Here is a 15,839-nt window from a genome sequence, read left to right on the forward strand (position 1 = left end):
CTCTCACCATTCAGTATCTGCAAGGATACAAAAAGAAAAAACAACTCTAACAGGGAGGAAGGGCAGGATTTGGTGCACCAGTCCCCTGATCTATGAAAACCCCTCATCTATGAGATGGTATATATCTCCATATATTATATTAATGAGTCAAGTGACCCTTCCCCCTTCACTTGTAAATTGGGCAGATTTCGGATGGAAATCCTCAAGGGACAGATAAAGATGGCATTTTACAGAGTCACTTTTCTGAGTAATTATTCTAAATAAACTGGATAATGAGTCAATTTGAGCTAAAAGAAATCTATCCACCAATGGATTGGATTCTACATCATTAAAAAAAAATCTTTAGAGGCAGAGTACTAGAACTGACAACCAGGAAATAAATCTTCAAAGGCTTATGTCTTTAGGGGTCAACTTCTCATATTATTTGAGCTGGATATTAAAGACTGGAAAATCAATATATCCAATGTAAGGTCAAGGCTAAGTTGGAAAGCAGGAATAGAATTCTTCACTGGGGATGTTAGGAATCAAGCGTGTTAGCTGAATACAATTATTATCCACAAGCTAGGAAAACAAAAGAAAAAACCCCCCAGAGTTGTATGAAAGGAAAGGGATTACATTCACTTTGCAAACTTATTTATTCCTCCAAACAGAGCTTCTAATTCTGTAAGTAAAATATAAGCTCACAAGCTTGGATCTCCCTCAAGCACCATGTGCCCACGCTCTGCCCCCCGTTACTACGTCTGTGCCTTCAGCGCCTCATCTTCCCCCCCGCCACCTGCTAGTGCCCATTCCTCTGCCTGCTCTCCCCGCACGTGCTTTAAAACAATGAGGGAACCAGACAGGTCTGGGCTGTACATTGAAGGGAGGGGGGGGGGGCTTTTTATTGCTTCTCCCCGCCAGCTCCCTGCAGGGGCAAGTTGCCCCCCGCCTGTCAGCGCCTGGGGGCAGGGGCCGGGTCTTACGGCGCTGCCCTTGGCGCCTGGCAGGGCTGCCAACTCTCCCGCGCCTTGGCGGGCACCTGCGGGCCGGGGAAAGCTCCGCGGCCCCCTTCCTGCGGGGGACCCGGCCCGGTGCCTTCCCGGCCGTTTGCGGCACAGGAGCCGCATCTGTGGGGGGCGCCGAGTCTCGCCCTCACGCCGGCTCCTACAGGCAACTCGAAGGGGCCAGTTGCCTCCCGCCTCTTGGACTGGAACCGCAGCGCGTTATCGGCCGGCGCGCCTGGGGCCGGGCCGGGAGGCGGTTGGAAGCGTGGGGGGAGGGGCTGGGGAGGCGCGGCGGTTGGGAGCCGGACGGGCGGGGCCACGGAGGAGGGGCGGGGGTAACTCGCTCCCGGCGCTCCAAGAAGGAGCCCCTGTTCGACCCCCCCCCCCTCATGTCCCGCCCCTCCCCCTGCGAAGTCCGGCCCCTCCCGAGCGGCCCGTGCCCCGGGCTCGGCGTGGGAAGCGCGAATTTCCGCTCCCTGGCACGACTCCGCGCGGGGCTCCCCCCAGCTCTGCCCCGTCCTGCGGCAGCGAGCCCCGGGCCAGCGAGGAGGGCTCGAGAGGGGCCTCGGCGGCTCCTGCCCCGGATCCCGAGCCGCTACCGCCCAGCCAGCGCAACAAGTAGCCCCCGCAGCGGGGCAGGGCGCGCTGCCGGCCGGCGGAGCTCAGCCCTTGTCCCGCAGAGCGGAGGAGGGGCCGAGTAGCAGCCGCGGGGAAGGGGGATGCAGGAGAGACACAAAGCCGGCGGGGGAAGCAGCCCGCCGCAGCTCGTCCCGGGATGGAGGCGCCTCGCAGGCTCGGCTTGATGCTGCTGCTGCCCTGGGTGCTCTGTGGCTACTTCGCCCTCCTGTTGCTGCCGCCCGCCGTGGAGCCCATGTGCCCGGAGCCCTGCGACTGCCAGCAGCAGCAGCACCTCTTGTGCACCAACCGGGGGCTGCGGGTGGTGCCCAAGGCTGCCGACCCCCAGGGCATCCTGACCTACAGCCTAGGGGGCAACTTCATCGCCAACATCTCCGCCTTCGACTTCCACCGCCTGGCAGTGCTGCAGCGCCTGGACCTGCAGTACAACCGCATCCGCTGGCTGCACCCCAAAGCCTTTGAGCGCCTGGTGCTGCTGGAGGAGCTCTACCTGGGCAACAACCGGCTGGTGGCACTGGCACCCGGCACCCTGCGCTCGCTGGCCAAGCTGCGCATCCTCTATGTGAATGCTAATGAGATCAGCCGCCTGAGTTCTACCACCTTCACTGGTCTGGGCAGCCTGGTCAAGCTGCGGCTGGATGGCAATGTGCTGGGATCACTGGGTGAAGCCACCTTCTCGGGGCTGCCCAACCTACTCTACCTTCACTTGGAATCCAACCATATACGGTGGCTGAGTCGTGGAACCTTTGTTGGCCTCACCAAGCTGCGCTTCCTCGACCTGTCCAGCAACCAACAGAGCTCACTGCGTTACCCAGACACATTTGGGCCACTGCGTTCACTCAGTACCTTGCTTCTCTCCAGCAACAACCTGCAGCAGCTAGGTGGGGGCCTCTTTCAGCATTTGCCAGGCCTTGCCAAGCTCTCACTCAGCAGCAATCGGCTAGTTCAGCTGGCGCCAGATGCCTTTGCTGGGCTGGGGCTACTGAAGGAGCTGCAGCTGGATGGGAACTTGCTGAGCCACCTGCCTGCCACCTTGTTGGAGCCGCTGCACAGTCTGGAGGTGCTGGACCTGAGCCGCAACGTGCTGGCTGCTCTGCATCCTGCTGCCTTTGGCCACCTGCCCAAGCTGCGTGAGCTCAGTTTGCGTGACAATGCTCTGGCTGCACTGCCTGGGGAGCTCTTCACCTCAAGCCTGGCTCTCCAGCGCCTGGAGCTGGATGGCAATGCCTGGAGATGTGACTGCCACCTGTGGGGCCTGAAGCACTGGCTGGGCACCCGGCACTCACAGGGCCGACTGCTCACCGTCTTTGTGCAGTGCCGCTTGCCACCTGCCCTGGCTGGCAAGTACCTTGATTACCTTCAGGATGCGCAGCTGCTGCCACCTGATGGCACCACCTGCCATGACTGGGCTTCCCTGTCTCCCTCCCTGCCACCTGCAATAGGGCAGTGGCCCAGGGAGCAACAGTGGCAGCCGATCACAGTCCCTGAGAGGTTCAGGGGCAACAGCAGTCACAGCCCAGTTCGATTGGGACCCGACTCCCTGCCCTCCGCCTCCACCATGCATTTTCTGGATACTCAGGAGGGGCCTGCACCAGCCCGAGGCAGTGGGAGAGCCAAGCCCACCCCTACAGCCTCCCTAACCAATCTGCTGGCCGGCTCCAAACCACCCCCTCCTCTGGCTGGCCCTGCATGGCCTCGGCGAGCAGGGAAGCACCACCTATCCCCTTCTTTGGCTGGAGCTCCACTAGTGTCTGACCCCTGTGACTTCAATAAACTCTTTCTGTGTAACTTGTCAGTTGAAGCAGTGAGCACCAGCTCAGTGACTGTGCATTGGGGAGTTCGGCCCCACCGCAGTCCCCGCCTGCTGGGACCTGTGCGCTTCAGGCTTCTTTTTGACCGCTTTGGGGCCACTGTCAAGTTCCAGCGCTTCGTGTACTTGGCAGAACATAGCGCACCATCTGCCACTTTGCAGGAGCTGCACCCTGATACCCCTTATCTGGTCTGTGTGGAGGGGATATTGGGTGGCCGCGTTTGTCCAGTGGCACCCCGGGACCACTGTGTGGGGCTGGTCACCCTGTCTGAGGGGGGCACAGCTGGCGGCCCAGACCAGCAACTCCTCACACTGGTGTTGCTAGCAGTAAATGCGATGTTGCTCTTTGTGGCCCTGGCGGCCTGGGCCTCCCGCCTGGTGCGGAAAAAGGTACAGGGGCGGCGGCAGGCAGCGCCGGTGCACGTGCGGCAGATGTACTCCACCCGCCGGCCACTCCGCTCTATGGGCACTGGTGTCTCCACTGACTTCTCTGGCTTCCAGTCCCACCGTCCACCCCGCAGTGCTGTTGCTTGTGCTCTCAGTGAGGCCGATCTCATTGAGTTTCCCTGTGAGCGCTTTGCTGACAGCGGCAGTGCCCGGCGAGGGGAGGATCACCTGCTGCCACAACGATTTGCAGACTAGTGGGACAGCCACAGAAACTACAGCTCTCAGCTGGCCCTGTGCTGGCATCATGGTGCAGCAGGTCTGGCTGGGAGTTGTAGTACCCTTTTTCCTCATCCCTCCCCTGCCACCTCAGTGTATTTAGGGGTGCATGGAAATTAAGGTTGTTGCTAAGCAGAGTGGGAGTGGGCTGAGATGGGGTAAAAGCCTCTTAAGAGCTTTCCAGTTTATTGCCACTTCATGTGGTCGAGCCGACATAGGGGATCCAAGCTTGTTCTATTGAGACTGCAGCAATGGAATTATGTATCCATGCTCTTTCCTGCAGGTAGGAGGGAGCTGAGTTCGCTTTGTGGGCACATTTTAGATACCAGGAGGGGTTGAGCTGGGTTTGGTCTGGCATGTTGATAATAAGGAAATCTTTTAAAATATTAGTAATTCCTTGAAGATTAAAAAAATCACTAACCTGAGGAAGTAAAATAATTGCTGTCTAGAAGAGCAGAAGGGTATGAGAGCTAATTCATGTAGCAGCAGGTGGGGAATCTGTCTTCAGAGCCAGCAGTTTATGTACTGTATCTTTCAGGATAATCTTGCACTGTGTTTTTTGTGTGTGTGTGTTTGTTTTTTGTTTAACAAGGTACAGGTTTACCTTTCACCGGTCAAACAAATAACCCAGATTGCTGATATGATACAAGAAGTATGTTTGAAGTTTATTGAACGCTGACTTTCTAAACCCATAATCTCTTCCAAAGCCTGTTGATGGAATAAAACTTAGGAACAGCACCATGGTTACTGAATTCAGCAAATCTGAACATTATGGAGCGTTTGAGTGATGTGATTGTTTTAACTCAAGTGGAATGAAGACAATTTGTGTGTGTGTGTTTTATACCTTTTTATATAAAAGCCATAATGCAACTGATTTCTAGTCTTGCAGGAATATATTGCTGACACCACTAAGGAAAACTAACAAGTTTTATAACATGTTTACAGGGAGTTATTTCAAAATTGTGTTTTTAAATAAATACTGCTTGGTACGTCTACATTTTAATGTGTTTTTAGTAGTCTAGGTACATGCTTGGTCAGTGAATCACTGACCTTTACAAATAATACATCTTTGTAGCTATATGAGTGGATACTAAGGTGAATTATCGATTAATGGATAGCATAGATGCATTCCTTTTTTAAAAGTAATACGTGGAGGATATTTCAGAAATGTGAAACAAATTTATGCTAATAAGAAATTCTCTTAGTTTTACTGTACTAAAATTAGTTTTGTATGTACTTGTACCTCACTGTGAAATCATTAATTTTTGTATGTTACTCTGTTTTCAGTGTTTTCTTCACCTACTTGAGTTAATGGTAAAGTTAAATCTTTATCTTGAGTTAATCTCTTGCAGTAGTATATTTCTTTTATTTGAATACATTTTTTGTTTTCTGAGCAGTATTAGTGATTTTATGGTCAGCTGCTCTTATTTTTCTGGGAGATTTACTTCCCTAAATATTTACAGAAATGTGCTTCTGCCACTATTAAACATGGTGGTGTAGGTTACATTCTTTTTGCATGGTCTAGAAATGAGCTAATTTAAAAAAGGTCCAAACTGTGGTTACAGTTATAGTGAGCTCCTTCTAAAATACTTGCATATGTTCCCAAGAGCAGTGATGTTACTTTTGTTCCTATTCATTTTACCTAGAGCCTCAAATGAACTCTTGAACTGAATGGCTCAAGAGTTCAGAGATAGAATATGGAGTCATAGATCTCTGTCACTGGTTCATATTTGACCTGGGTTGCTGATGACCAGAAAGCGGGGGGTGGGGAGGAAGGAGAGGGTGTGGGGGGGGGGGGGGGGATGAGCTGATGGCTCAGTAGCCTAAATTGGCTAAAATAGTGGTGTCTGTTTACCTTTTAATGAACAAGTATTTACAAAGGACACCATAGTAATTAATACTCTTGTTGAGAGTCCAGCAACTGAATGGGAACGAACCTATCATGCCATGGAGATAATTTGTTAATGTTTCTGGTCCAAATACTGAGAAGAGGGAGCATTGAGAGAATTTGACTTAATCCTTATCTATTATATATGCAAAGTGGATTTCAAAGTGAAATGTTGATCTTATTGACTTCAGTAGGAATTTTTCTATTGATTTCACACTCAGTCTAAAGTTTTGTGAAGCCATATCTTTTTATGGACACTAAGGACCAATTCTTACAGTCCATATGCAGGAAAATAGTCACTTAAAATCATTAACATGAAAGACTGAATTAAATTTGGATTGAAGAAATGAAGATTCAGTCCTTAAATTGACTTAAGTGTCTAAACTCTTGACTCTTTTATTGTCAGATATCTATGGGGTCCATGTGATTATCCATGGACAACACCATTGTTATTTCTAAAATTAAATGAAGATTCAGTAGCATTAAACTATATATCACACTTATTTTAACTCTGTCACTGGATATTCTTATAATAGGAGATGCATACATGTTGTACACGGTTATGATCAGTGTGTCAATAAACCCATTTGGTAAAAGGAAAACTGTTTCCAGATTGATTTAAAATGATACAGTATAAATACCCAGTTTGGTTTTAGTTTATAACTGGTTTTACATTACCCAAAGCAGCACTCTCTTACGTCTTACTTTATTCTTATCATGTTTTCTCAACATATTTTTCATTATACTTTGTTGGGTTGGTTTAGGATGATTTTGGCTTAAGCAAAATACTTTAATATCAGAAAAGAAACACTTGATATATGCTAAAGTTGAAAGTACGGAAAAATTATATTAGTCAGAGGTTTTCCTGGGTTGGTACAGACCATCTTGGACCTCTGTTCAATGATGTATTATTAGATCAGTGTACAAGTGGTCATCTCTAATATTGATATCTCATGAAATGTTAGGGTTAACAACAAATATTTATTACTGTTGGAGAAATGGTTTCTGATTTCACAGTGATTGAAGACGTTTATGAGACTGGCTGATCCTGTTGGACTCTAGAATACATTCAGTTTTATTTATTATTTTCTTGAATTCTGATAATGGTCCCTCTCAAATAATTGCTAGAGATAGTAATGAATGGATCATACCTTCTAAAATTCTGGGCTTATAGAAATTTGTATTTTTCATTCTGACAGTTCACATCAAAGCCATAATGAACATCATGAGTAAAACACCCAAGATGATTAGCAAAATGATAGGAATGATTTTAAATGTCTGTTTCTTAACTTTGATAAACTGTTTCCCGCTCAGAGCCATACACATTCTTTCATGATCAGTAAATGGTTTTGTGCCATGGGCCTGGACTTACAAATGTTAAACTACTGAATTATGGGAACATTCTTACATAGTTCTTGTTTCACCAGTAAAATAATAGCATTTATATGTGCTTTTTTCTCCACTGCAGTTCTCTAAAAACTGAAGATGTAAAATAAAAATTTTTACTGAATTGATCAACATGATCTATATTCAGAGTTGTATCCGATTTTAGTGACAATAAATTTTGATTGACCTGTGCTACACTTTGCGCTGCAGAAGAACCTCAAAACTCAAAGTGAGCTTGATGTTGTTCTTACTTACCTAATCATCAGTATTGTTTAGAAAGCTCCAACTACAAGTGAGATCCTTTATTTACTATGTAAAGGCATTGGCTACAAACAGGTTTTGCATGTGCTTCATGAAGGTCACTGTCTGTAAGGAATAGATTTCAATTGAGAATCTGATTTGGCCTGTTAAACAGATATATTACTGTGGAGAGTAAGGGAAGGAGGGTTCCAGTGGTTGCATGCAGAGGATCTGGGAATCATTGTCCCTGAGTGTTACTGGTTTAATGAGGTGTGCAGAGAGGGAGTTTTGTTATTACAGGGACCAGCATGGAACTGGGACCAGGAGAACGGAGACTTCAGCGACTGGTGACCAGGAGAACCATCTTGGACAGCACAGCCAGTTCTGTGGCAGTGGGAGGACAATAGGTTGCAGAGAGAGAGAGAGAGAGGACCCTGGTGACCTGACCAGATGTTTCCAGCCAGGAGTGGGGGCAGACAAAGGATGGAGGAGAGGCAGAGAAGAGAGGGATCTGACAAAGGACTGGGGAGGAATATCAGAGACTTGACTGGAAGGAGAATGTTTGAGGATTGGGAAGGGAGAACAGGCAGCAGCTCCTTGGATGCAGGAAAGAATTAGACATGCTGTGCTGATGGATGCCAGACCTACCAGCGGTGTGTTCTTATGCTGTGTTCATATGCCCAGTAAACCCTTTTGTTTCTGCTGACTTGAGAGTTGCTTGGGTCTAGAGAACAGGATGGCATTATTCTTTCTGGAGGGGGAGGCCTCAGGGCTCCAGAGCGAGTGTTGGCCACTTCGGGGACTCCAGCTAGAGACAGGCATGCTGAAAGCTCAGAGAGGTACAGTCCTAGGAGGTGGAGGGGCTTAACCCTGAGAGAGAGTTGACCCCTGAGAAGGGCTATGACACTGAAAGGCATTCCCCCGACTCCCACCCAGGACTATACAGATAAGTGTAGGCATGACCTGAGAGTCCATGACAATTACATGAAACCGCCCCTACTGAGGTTGACTTTTTGGAGACTGGGTTGAGTTTGCTGGGCTGGCAGAAAACAACACTTGTATACTGAAGTCAGTGTGATGGAAATTGAGATGCAATAGACACAGAATGCCACAATGCCAATTGTAGAGTAACACATCTGAAGAAGTGGGCTATGCCCACAAAAACTCATGATACCATCTACATGTTTTGTTAGTCTTTAAAGTGTTACCATGCTATTTGTTATATTTTAAGTTTATCCTGTACACACTAACTCAGCTACCCCTCTGAATCTTTTAATAAAGAGATTTTTATAAATCTCATTCTTATTCCCCTAAAAGCCCAATAAATAAACCCAAGGTTTATCTCTCTAGATTGTCATTTGCAATTGCATAATTTTTAATTATCAAAATCAGACCAAAGTTAAAAACAGCAGGTGCAAAGTCAGAATCAGCATGTTAATAGGGTTAATCCATACAGACAGCTTTACCTTGTGGTTTGCAATAGGTACACCCACAGAATTTCACATAAATCAATCACATTTGCAATAAATGTAATTAGTGAAAATGTAAGGACGGGAAACTAAAAATTAAAATAATAATTATAGGACCCTGTTAAAATCCTGCAGGTTTGTTTCCCTGAAGCAGGATCTATCACTTGTTTTTATAACTGACAGGAAAGGAAAGAGAGTAACTGGAAGATATAAACATTTGAGAGTTTTTTTTTAAATAAGGAAGAACAGCTTGGTAGTTTTTGTGCTTAAGTGTAAAGCCCAGGAACCCTTTTGCATCACAGATGATGATTAAAATATTCTGTACTTAACAGGTAAGAGTTTCTCTGTTGACCTTCACCAAGAGCTAACAGCCTGGAACTGGACCCACATCTACAACTGTGCCTGGTGAAATGGTAACCATCAAGTGATCCATTCCCTGTTACTCATTCATAGTTTCTGGCAAAGGAGGCTAGGGAAACCATCCCTGCCCATTTTAGCTAACAGCTATTGATGGACCTATCCTCCATGAATTTGTTTAGTTCTTTTTGAACCCTGGTATAGTCTTGTCCATCTGGCAAGGAGGTCCGCAGGTTGACATTGTATTGTGTAAAGAAGTGCATCCTTTTGTTAGTTTTAAACCTGCTGTCTATTAATTACATTTGGTGACCCTGAGTACTTGTTATGAGGAGCAAATAACACTTCCTTATCTACTTTGTCTATACCAATCATGACTTTATAGACCTCAATCATATTGTCCCTTAGTCACCTCTTTTCCAAGCTGAAAATTCTCAGTCTTGTTAAATTCTCCTCATACAGAAGCAATTCCATATCCCTGTTAATTTTTGTTGCCCTTTTCTGAACCTTTTCCATTTCCAATGTATCTTTTTATGAGATGGGACATCTGCACACAGTATTCATGATGTGGGCATACCAGGGATTGATAGAGAGGCAATATGATGTTTTCTGTTCTATTAGCTCTCCCTTTCTTAATGATTCCAAACATTCTGCTATTTTTTTATTTTTTTTATTTTACTGCTGCTGCATATTCAGTGGATGTTTCTCAAAGAACTATCCACAGTGACTCTAAGATCTGTAGAGCCCTGCGTGGGTACAAAATAGATGTCCGTATCTGCAGAAAGGATCCGCGATATCTGTAGATTTGCAGGGCACTAACGATCTCTTTTTGGAATGGTGGTAGGCTGAACTAGCTCGTGGTTCATTGAAAGCCATGGGCAATGTCTTAAAACACGGTACAGGGCAAATTTCATTCAGTTATATTTATTTATGGTTTGTCCATATTTAAAAGATTGCAATCTGAAAATAATGACGAATTCCAAAGAGATGGTTTGTAATGAGACAGACATAACTGTTGGATTCTGCATGAATTTGGTGTTGAGCCTTGTGTTTGTAAATGCCTCTGAGAAATGTATGCATCTCAGATGATTTATATGACTTGGTATTCCTTATTGATGTAGCATGTTAAAATGGTGTGTCTCGTTTCTGTTAGCAATATGTGATTTGAAACACTCCTGTCAATCACACCTCCAGCTTTTTTTTTTTACTCCCAGACACTTCTCGCCCCTTCTGCTGAGGAATCAACCCCCACAGGAGCCAAGCCACCTCCCTCTCCCCCCACAGGATAATGGGTGTCTGGAGCACGGGGAGGGTGAGGGGTATGTGGCCCCATCCACCCTGGTCCCGGACCACGAGGAGGGCAGCCACTGGGGCAGCAACACTCTGTTCCCAGGATACTACAGTAGGCATTCTGGGGACAGTGTGGGTGGGGCCAGCCTGGCAGCTTGGGAAGGCTGTGTTTCCCCATCCCCCGACCATTATACTGTACACCCATGCTTGTTTGTTTCTCTTGCTTTGGAAAGCATTTCTCATAGCAGTTTTTTCTACTCTTTTGTTAATAGTGATATAAGTTGTCGTTAACAGTAGTTTAGTTGGTATAGTATGTTAGATATAAGTTTCATTTGGGAGTACCCTTCCCTTCCCCCTATATCAGGACATGCCTTAGGCCCTGTGCTTTAAATCTGGTGCAGCAGATTTATGTCCAGAAATGACCCTGACATTTCCTGCTTCAAGTGTTGGGGAAAACTCATCAGAAAAAAATGCTGCAAGATCTGCAGGGATTTCCACTCGAGGATGCAGAAAGAGAGACATCCGCACCTCAAGATCATTCTTATGGCGGCAGCTCTTCATTTACACTCTGACCTCAGGTCAGCAGAGCCAATGCTGAGTACTACTTAATCGGTGCACAGTGTACCGGCACCACTGGCATATGAATCAACACCGAGGAAGGACTTTGGCAGAGACTCTTGGCACTGACAAAGGTCCGTGCCCAGGATCACCACACAGGGCAGTGAGCAGCACTGCTCACCATTCCTGGTGCCTCATAAGAAGAGGAGTCCTGAAAGGGGCTGCTCCCCCATGTCCAGACCAGCACTGAAGGTGCCCCTGCTGATCCTTCTTACCAGCTGCTCTGAGAGGGGTATGTAGATGGGTATTGGAATGGACATGAGCAGCACATCACGACAAACAACAATTATGAGACGGTAAGATACTGTTATTTCATCTGGATAGCTGTCCACTTTGATATGCATATTATTCTGTTATGAATGAAGGGCTAAATGCATCCTCTAGTCTCAACGCCCACCCCACCTTTCTGGTCTCTGAGGGCACTCCCTCAGGTGTCAAGCCTTTCTTCTGGGGTAGAATGTTGCATTCTTCTCCCTCATGTAGACCATGTCTTCAGCTACAGTATCCTATGTGTCAACCATGCCTGCCCAGCAAGTCCAACTGCATTTGGGCCTCTGTGGTTCTTGCCACAGGAATCTGAACAGCTCTACTGTGTATAGTGACCAGACTGACTTCTTAAGACCAAAGTACTGCTTATTTCTTAATGGGAAGCATAAGAGGAAAATGCTTTTAAAACAAGTTGTCTACACCCATGTCCATCTTATCTAAACTATCATCCCCTGATAGTAACCTAGGCTTATTCAGACTTCCCCAAGGAGGCCTCTGTCTGGTCGGTTCCCCAAAACAGCTAGCAACTCTCTTGACAGAGGTCCCTTTAAATCCTGCCAGTGTTCCTTTGTTTTGTATTTGTGAGCCTCTTCCTGTCCATGTCAAAACCAGTTTTACAGATTGTCCGGAGATGGAGACAAAATAATCAGCGCTAAAGCTAATCATTCTGACACTGCCCTTTAACAGTCAGAGTCCACTGAGAGTTATCTATCTTTAGCCATTCTTTTCCTTCCTGCCTGTTTTCCAATCAGCCCCTATGGAGCTAAGCTAATATAGTTGTACAATAAACATCCCAATAACCAGGCCAATGTACATTTTTCATAAATTATTACAGAGCTGCTCCAGATCCATTACATCCTGTCACAAAGACCTAATGTCTACCCTCACATTCAACACAAGCTTGTTTCCCTTCCTGGTCCCCTGTAGAGCTGCATTCCTCTTCCTACAGAGCTCCATTTCTCCTCCTTGTAACATCCTGCTCCTTTATGCAGAGCTGGAATTACCCCATATTCCTCTGCATGCTAATCCAATTTTTGATCCAGAGCATATTCCCTACCAAGACCTGATGCTTTTTCTACCACACTCAGGTTTTAAGAACTTATACCCATACAGTTGGATTATTATGCTCTTCTTTAGGAAAATACTGTCACAGCCTTAAAAATGACCTTTGTGGGGCAAGAATTACAATATCCAATTTTACTTTCATGCCAAAACACACAAGTTATATCCTTCTCTGTTAACCACTAAAAGTAAACTCAGTATGTGAATTGAAGACAAGAACAGAGGGGATCTTCTCCGGACAGTGCTAACATCTCTTCCATAGATGACTTTGTCTTTGATTCATAAAGATGTGCTTCCAAAATGCAAATATTTTAATTGCATGTATTTTCCTCAGGAAGGGAATTCCCAAACTACTCAAAGAAGACTTTATTGCCCACCTATTAATATGTAATTTTAAGTAATTTTTAATGAGTAAAAGACTCTTGGAAAACAGTCAGCTGTAGTGTATTTCAGACTGTTTATATTCTCAAATTAGACTGGAAGAGTGGAACAAACAAAAGCATGATGTAACTGTTTATATGCCAAATTAAATTGTTACTTTTAGTAATTTAATTAATCAACATAATTAACATAACATTTAGCCAAATTCATCCCTGGGGTAGCACTATTGACTTCCAAAGCAAACCAACTTTGCTAATTTAATTGGAATTATATCCAGACTAAGTCTTTATAACTTCATGCTTTATTTTCAAAGTAAGTACTGTGTGTTAGTGGGGAACGATAGTCAACTTTAAAAAATGAGTACATATAAACAGGCCAGTGATTGGTTTCTTTCCTGTAACTGAGAGGATATGCTTTCATTATTTGTGACACACTGTGAAATTAATTAGTCTCTGGAACATATTAATCTCTGATTCAGCTAGGTCTAGTATATATCTTGGATTATCACATGGAAAACAAGTCTACCAAAAGGAAACATCTGCTTGCATCCATGTGAACTAACATTTCAGTAATGTAGCAACATGCATGCTGCTTTTGAGTTGCTGCCCGTTGTATTATCTCAGAGCTAGAGATACTAGCAAAAGGACACTTGAGGTGATTGTTTTGTATTGGATGAAACAAATTAAAAACATTTGGTACTTGCACTTCCTTCATTAGGCTGTTGGAAATAGTAAAGTAGAGCAACAGGTCTAGCAGAAACATAATGGTTCAGTGTAATTTAATTTAGAAAAATCCTGCAATCACAGGGAGAGCTAACTGTGTGGAAATCCCCCAGGTATTTCTCTTAGTTTGTTTGTCTCTTAATAGCATCTTTGTCTAGATTCTCATAGCAAAAAGCAGCCTGCCAGGTAATGAAAAAGAGGGTGAGAAGGAAAACAAATGACCGGTAAGCAATTCAAGGGAAACACTTATTTTTGTCTATTTTCATATTAAATTTGTGCACTACTGCTGAAGGACAAAATATCTTGTGTGAAAATATTTTTGCATTTGTGTCCATAGCAATTGTTAACTTGTATATGTACAGGCTTATTATTTCATAAATTTAGTATGTTGGCTACAGAGTGTTGGGTAAATTTTGTGGCTTTCCTTTTCACAGCTGCCTTTTGTAGGCTTGGCACTATTGCTAGTATTTGTAGCCCACACTGCTCCCACGCTGAGGGGCCTTCTAGTGAAGGCCATGAATCTGTGTTCTGTTGTGTTTGGACCTGGGTTTATAGGAGTGACAATCACAGCAGTGCTCCCTACTGTATTAAACAAAATGTGGAGCATGAGAAAAATATGCTTTTGTTTTTCACGGCACCTCTGGCAACCAAGTCTGCTAGGGGAAGGCAGGACGAAGAGAGTTTATGATCTCAGGGTGCGTCTACGCAGCAGCGTTATTTCGAAATAATGGCCATGATTTCAAAATAACAATGTGAGCGTCTACACAGCAATTCTGTTGTTTTGAAATAAATTCAGAATAACAGATGGCTTATTTTGAAATTTGTAAGTCTCATTGCACAACGAATAATGCCTCTTTCGAAATAGCTATTTCAAAATAGCGGTAGTGTGGACACTCCATTGCCGCTATTTCGAAATAGCTCCTCCACAGGACCATTGAAAGTAATAACTCCCCAGTGCTTCTTGGGGCTCTAGAATCTAAATGGATAGTGTGCCCACATCAGGGGAGCATACCTCGGACTAATTTTGAGGCTTCCCTTGTTAGGATTGAAAGTTTTATTCCTTTTTTATTTCTTATCTTAGGTATAGTAATATAGTAGTAATATAGCAATATAAGGCATATATATTAACATACATTTAACATTTTACAAATTAATTCCTTTCAGTTGAAGGTCTATTTTCTTTGTTCTGAAGTTTAGTAAATGTCCTAAAGTAGAAAAACAGTTCTGGGTATTGTGGCTGTGTTAATAAGATTAGAGGAATTCTGCTAATGTTGAAGGCCAAGCCTTAATTGCTTGATTTACAATGCCTCTTTTGCTTTGCCATGTAGATCTGTAACCTCAGAAATTTCTTGTGTAAGGAGTGTGAATGTGTCGAAATAAGATGCAAAGTTATATGGCTTAGAACCAGATGGCCGAAGAAGGGGGGTGAGTGAGCATGGGCAAGGCCAGAGGACGAGACAACCTGACGCAGAGGAGCCATCTATAACCATCGATGTATACCCCCTACTCACAAGAAGATTGGATAATTGGCAGATTGACGACCTTAAAGCGGAAAAAGCACCCTGAAAAGAAGATTGATTACAGGATGAGCCTTGGGAGAGATGTTTTGGGAACACTCACATAAAAAAGATAATGTTCTGGTCACAAGCTGACCGAGCGGAATCCATGGATTTCAACAAGAGAAACGGATTATAAAAAGCAGGGTGCTTTGCTATGGAACATGGGTTTATCTGCCACTATCTTGAGAGGAGTATCGGATCGATCGACCGACAAGGCCCTACTCCCCCCTGTGCTTGATCTAGCTGGCCACTAGATTGACACAGACTCTGGACTGGTAACTATATCATCTGGGAGAAGTGTGTGTGTGTGTGTCTGTGTGTGTGATTGAAAAGCATATGCAACTGTTGTATTCTCAATAAATGCAGCGTACTGCCTGTTCCCCCTATAAAAGATCTCGTGTGCTTCGTTTAAGCATAACATCCTGTAATGTGGATGTGCTATTTCGAATTAGCTTTCAAAATAAGCGTGCTGTGTAGGCCAGGACTACTCAACATACGGCTCATGGGCCAC

The 15,839-nt window shown here is 45.0% G+C and overlaps 1 protein-coding gene across 1 annotated transcript; it reads left to right on the forward strand.

The window, feature by feature from the left end:
- The first annotated feature begins 1,355 nt into the window (after nt 1–1,355).
- On the forward strand, nt 1,356–6,582 carry TRIL (TLR4 interactor with leucine rich repeats). The gene has a single exon (XM_075922147.2). It carries the CDS (start codon nt 1,759–1,761, stop codon nt 4,069–4,071), a length of 2,313 nt encoding a protein of 770 aa, XP_075778262.2. The 5' UTR covers nt 1,356–1,758; the 3' UTR covers nt 4,072–6,582.
- The last annotated feature ends 9,257 nt before the right edge of the window (nt 6,583–15,839 follow it).

The sequence above is a fragment of the Pelodiscus sinensis genome, chromosome 2 (assembly GCF_052426305.1).
Source record: "Pelodiscus sinensis isolate ZL-2025 chromosome 2, ASM5242630v1, whole genome shotgun sequence".
NCBI lineage: Eukaryota > Metazoa > Chordata > Testudines > Trionychidae > Pelodiscus > Pelodiscus sinensis.

Bases quoted from the DNA above. Each gene is read 5' to 3' on its own strand.
- TRIL (XM_075922147.2), top strand. From the start codon at position 1,759: ATGGAGGCGCCTCGCAGGCTCGGCTTGATGCTGCTGCTGCCCTGGGTG.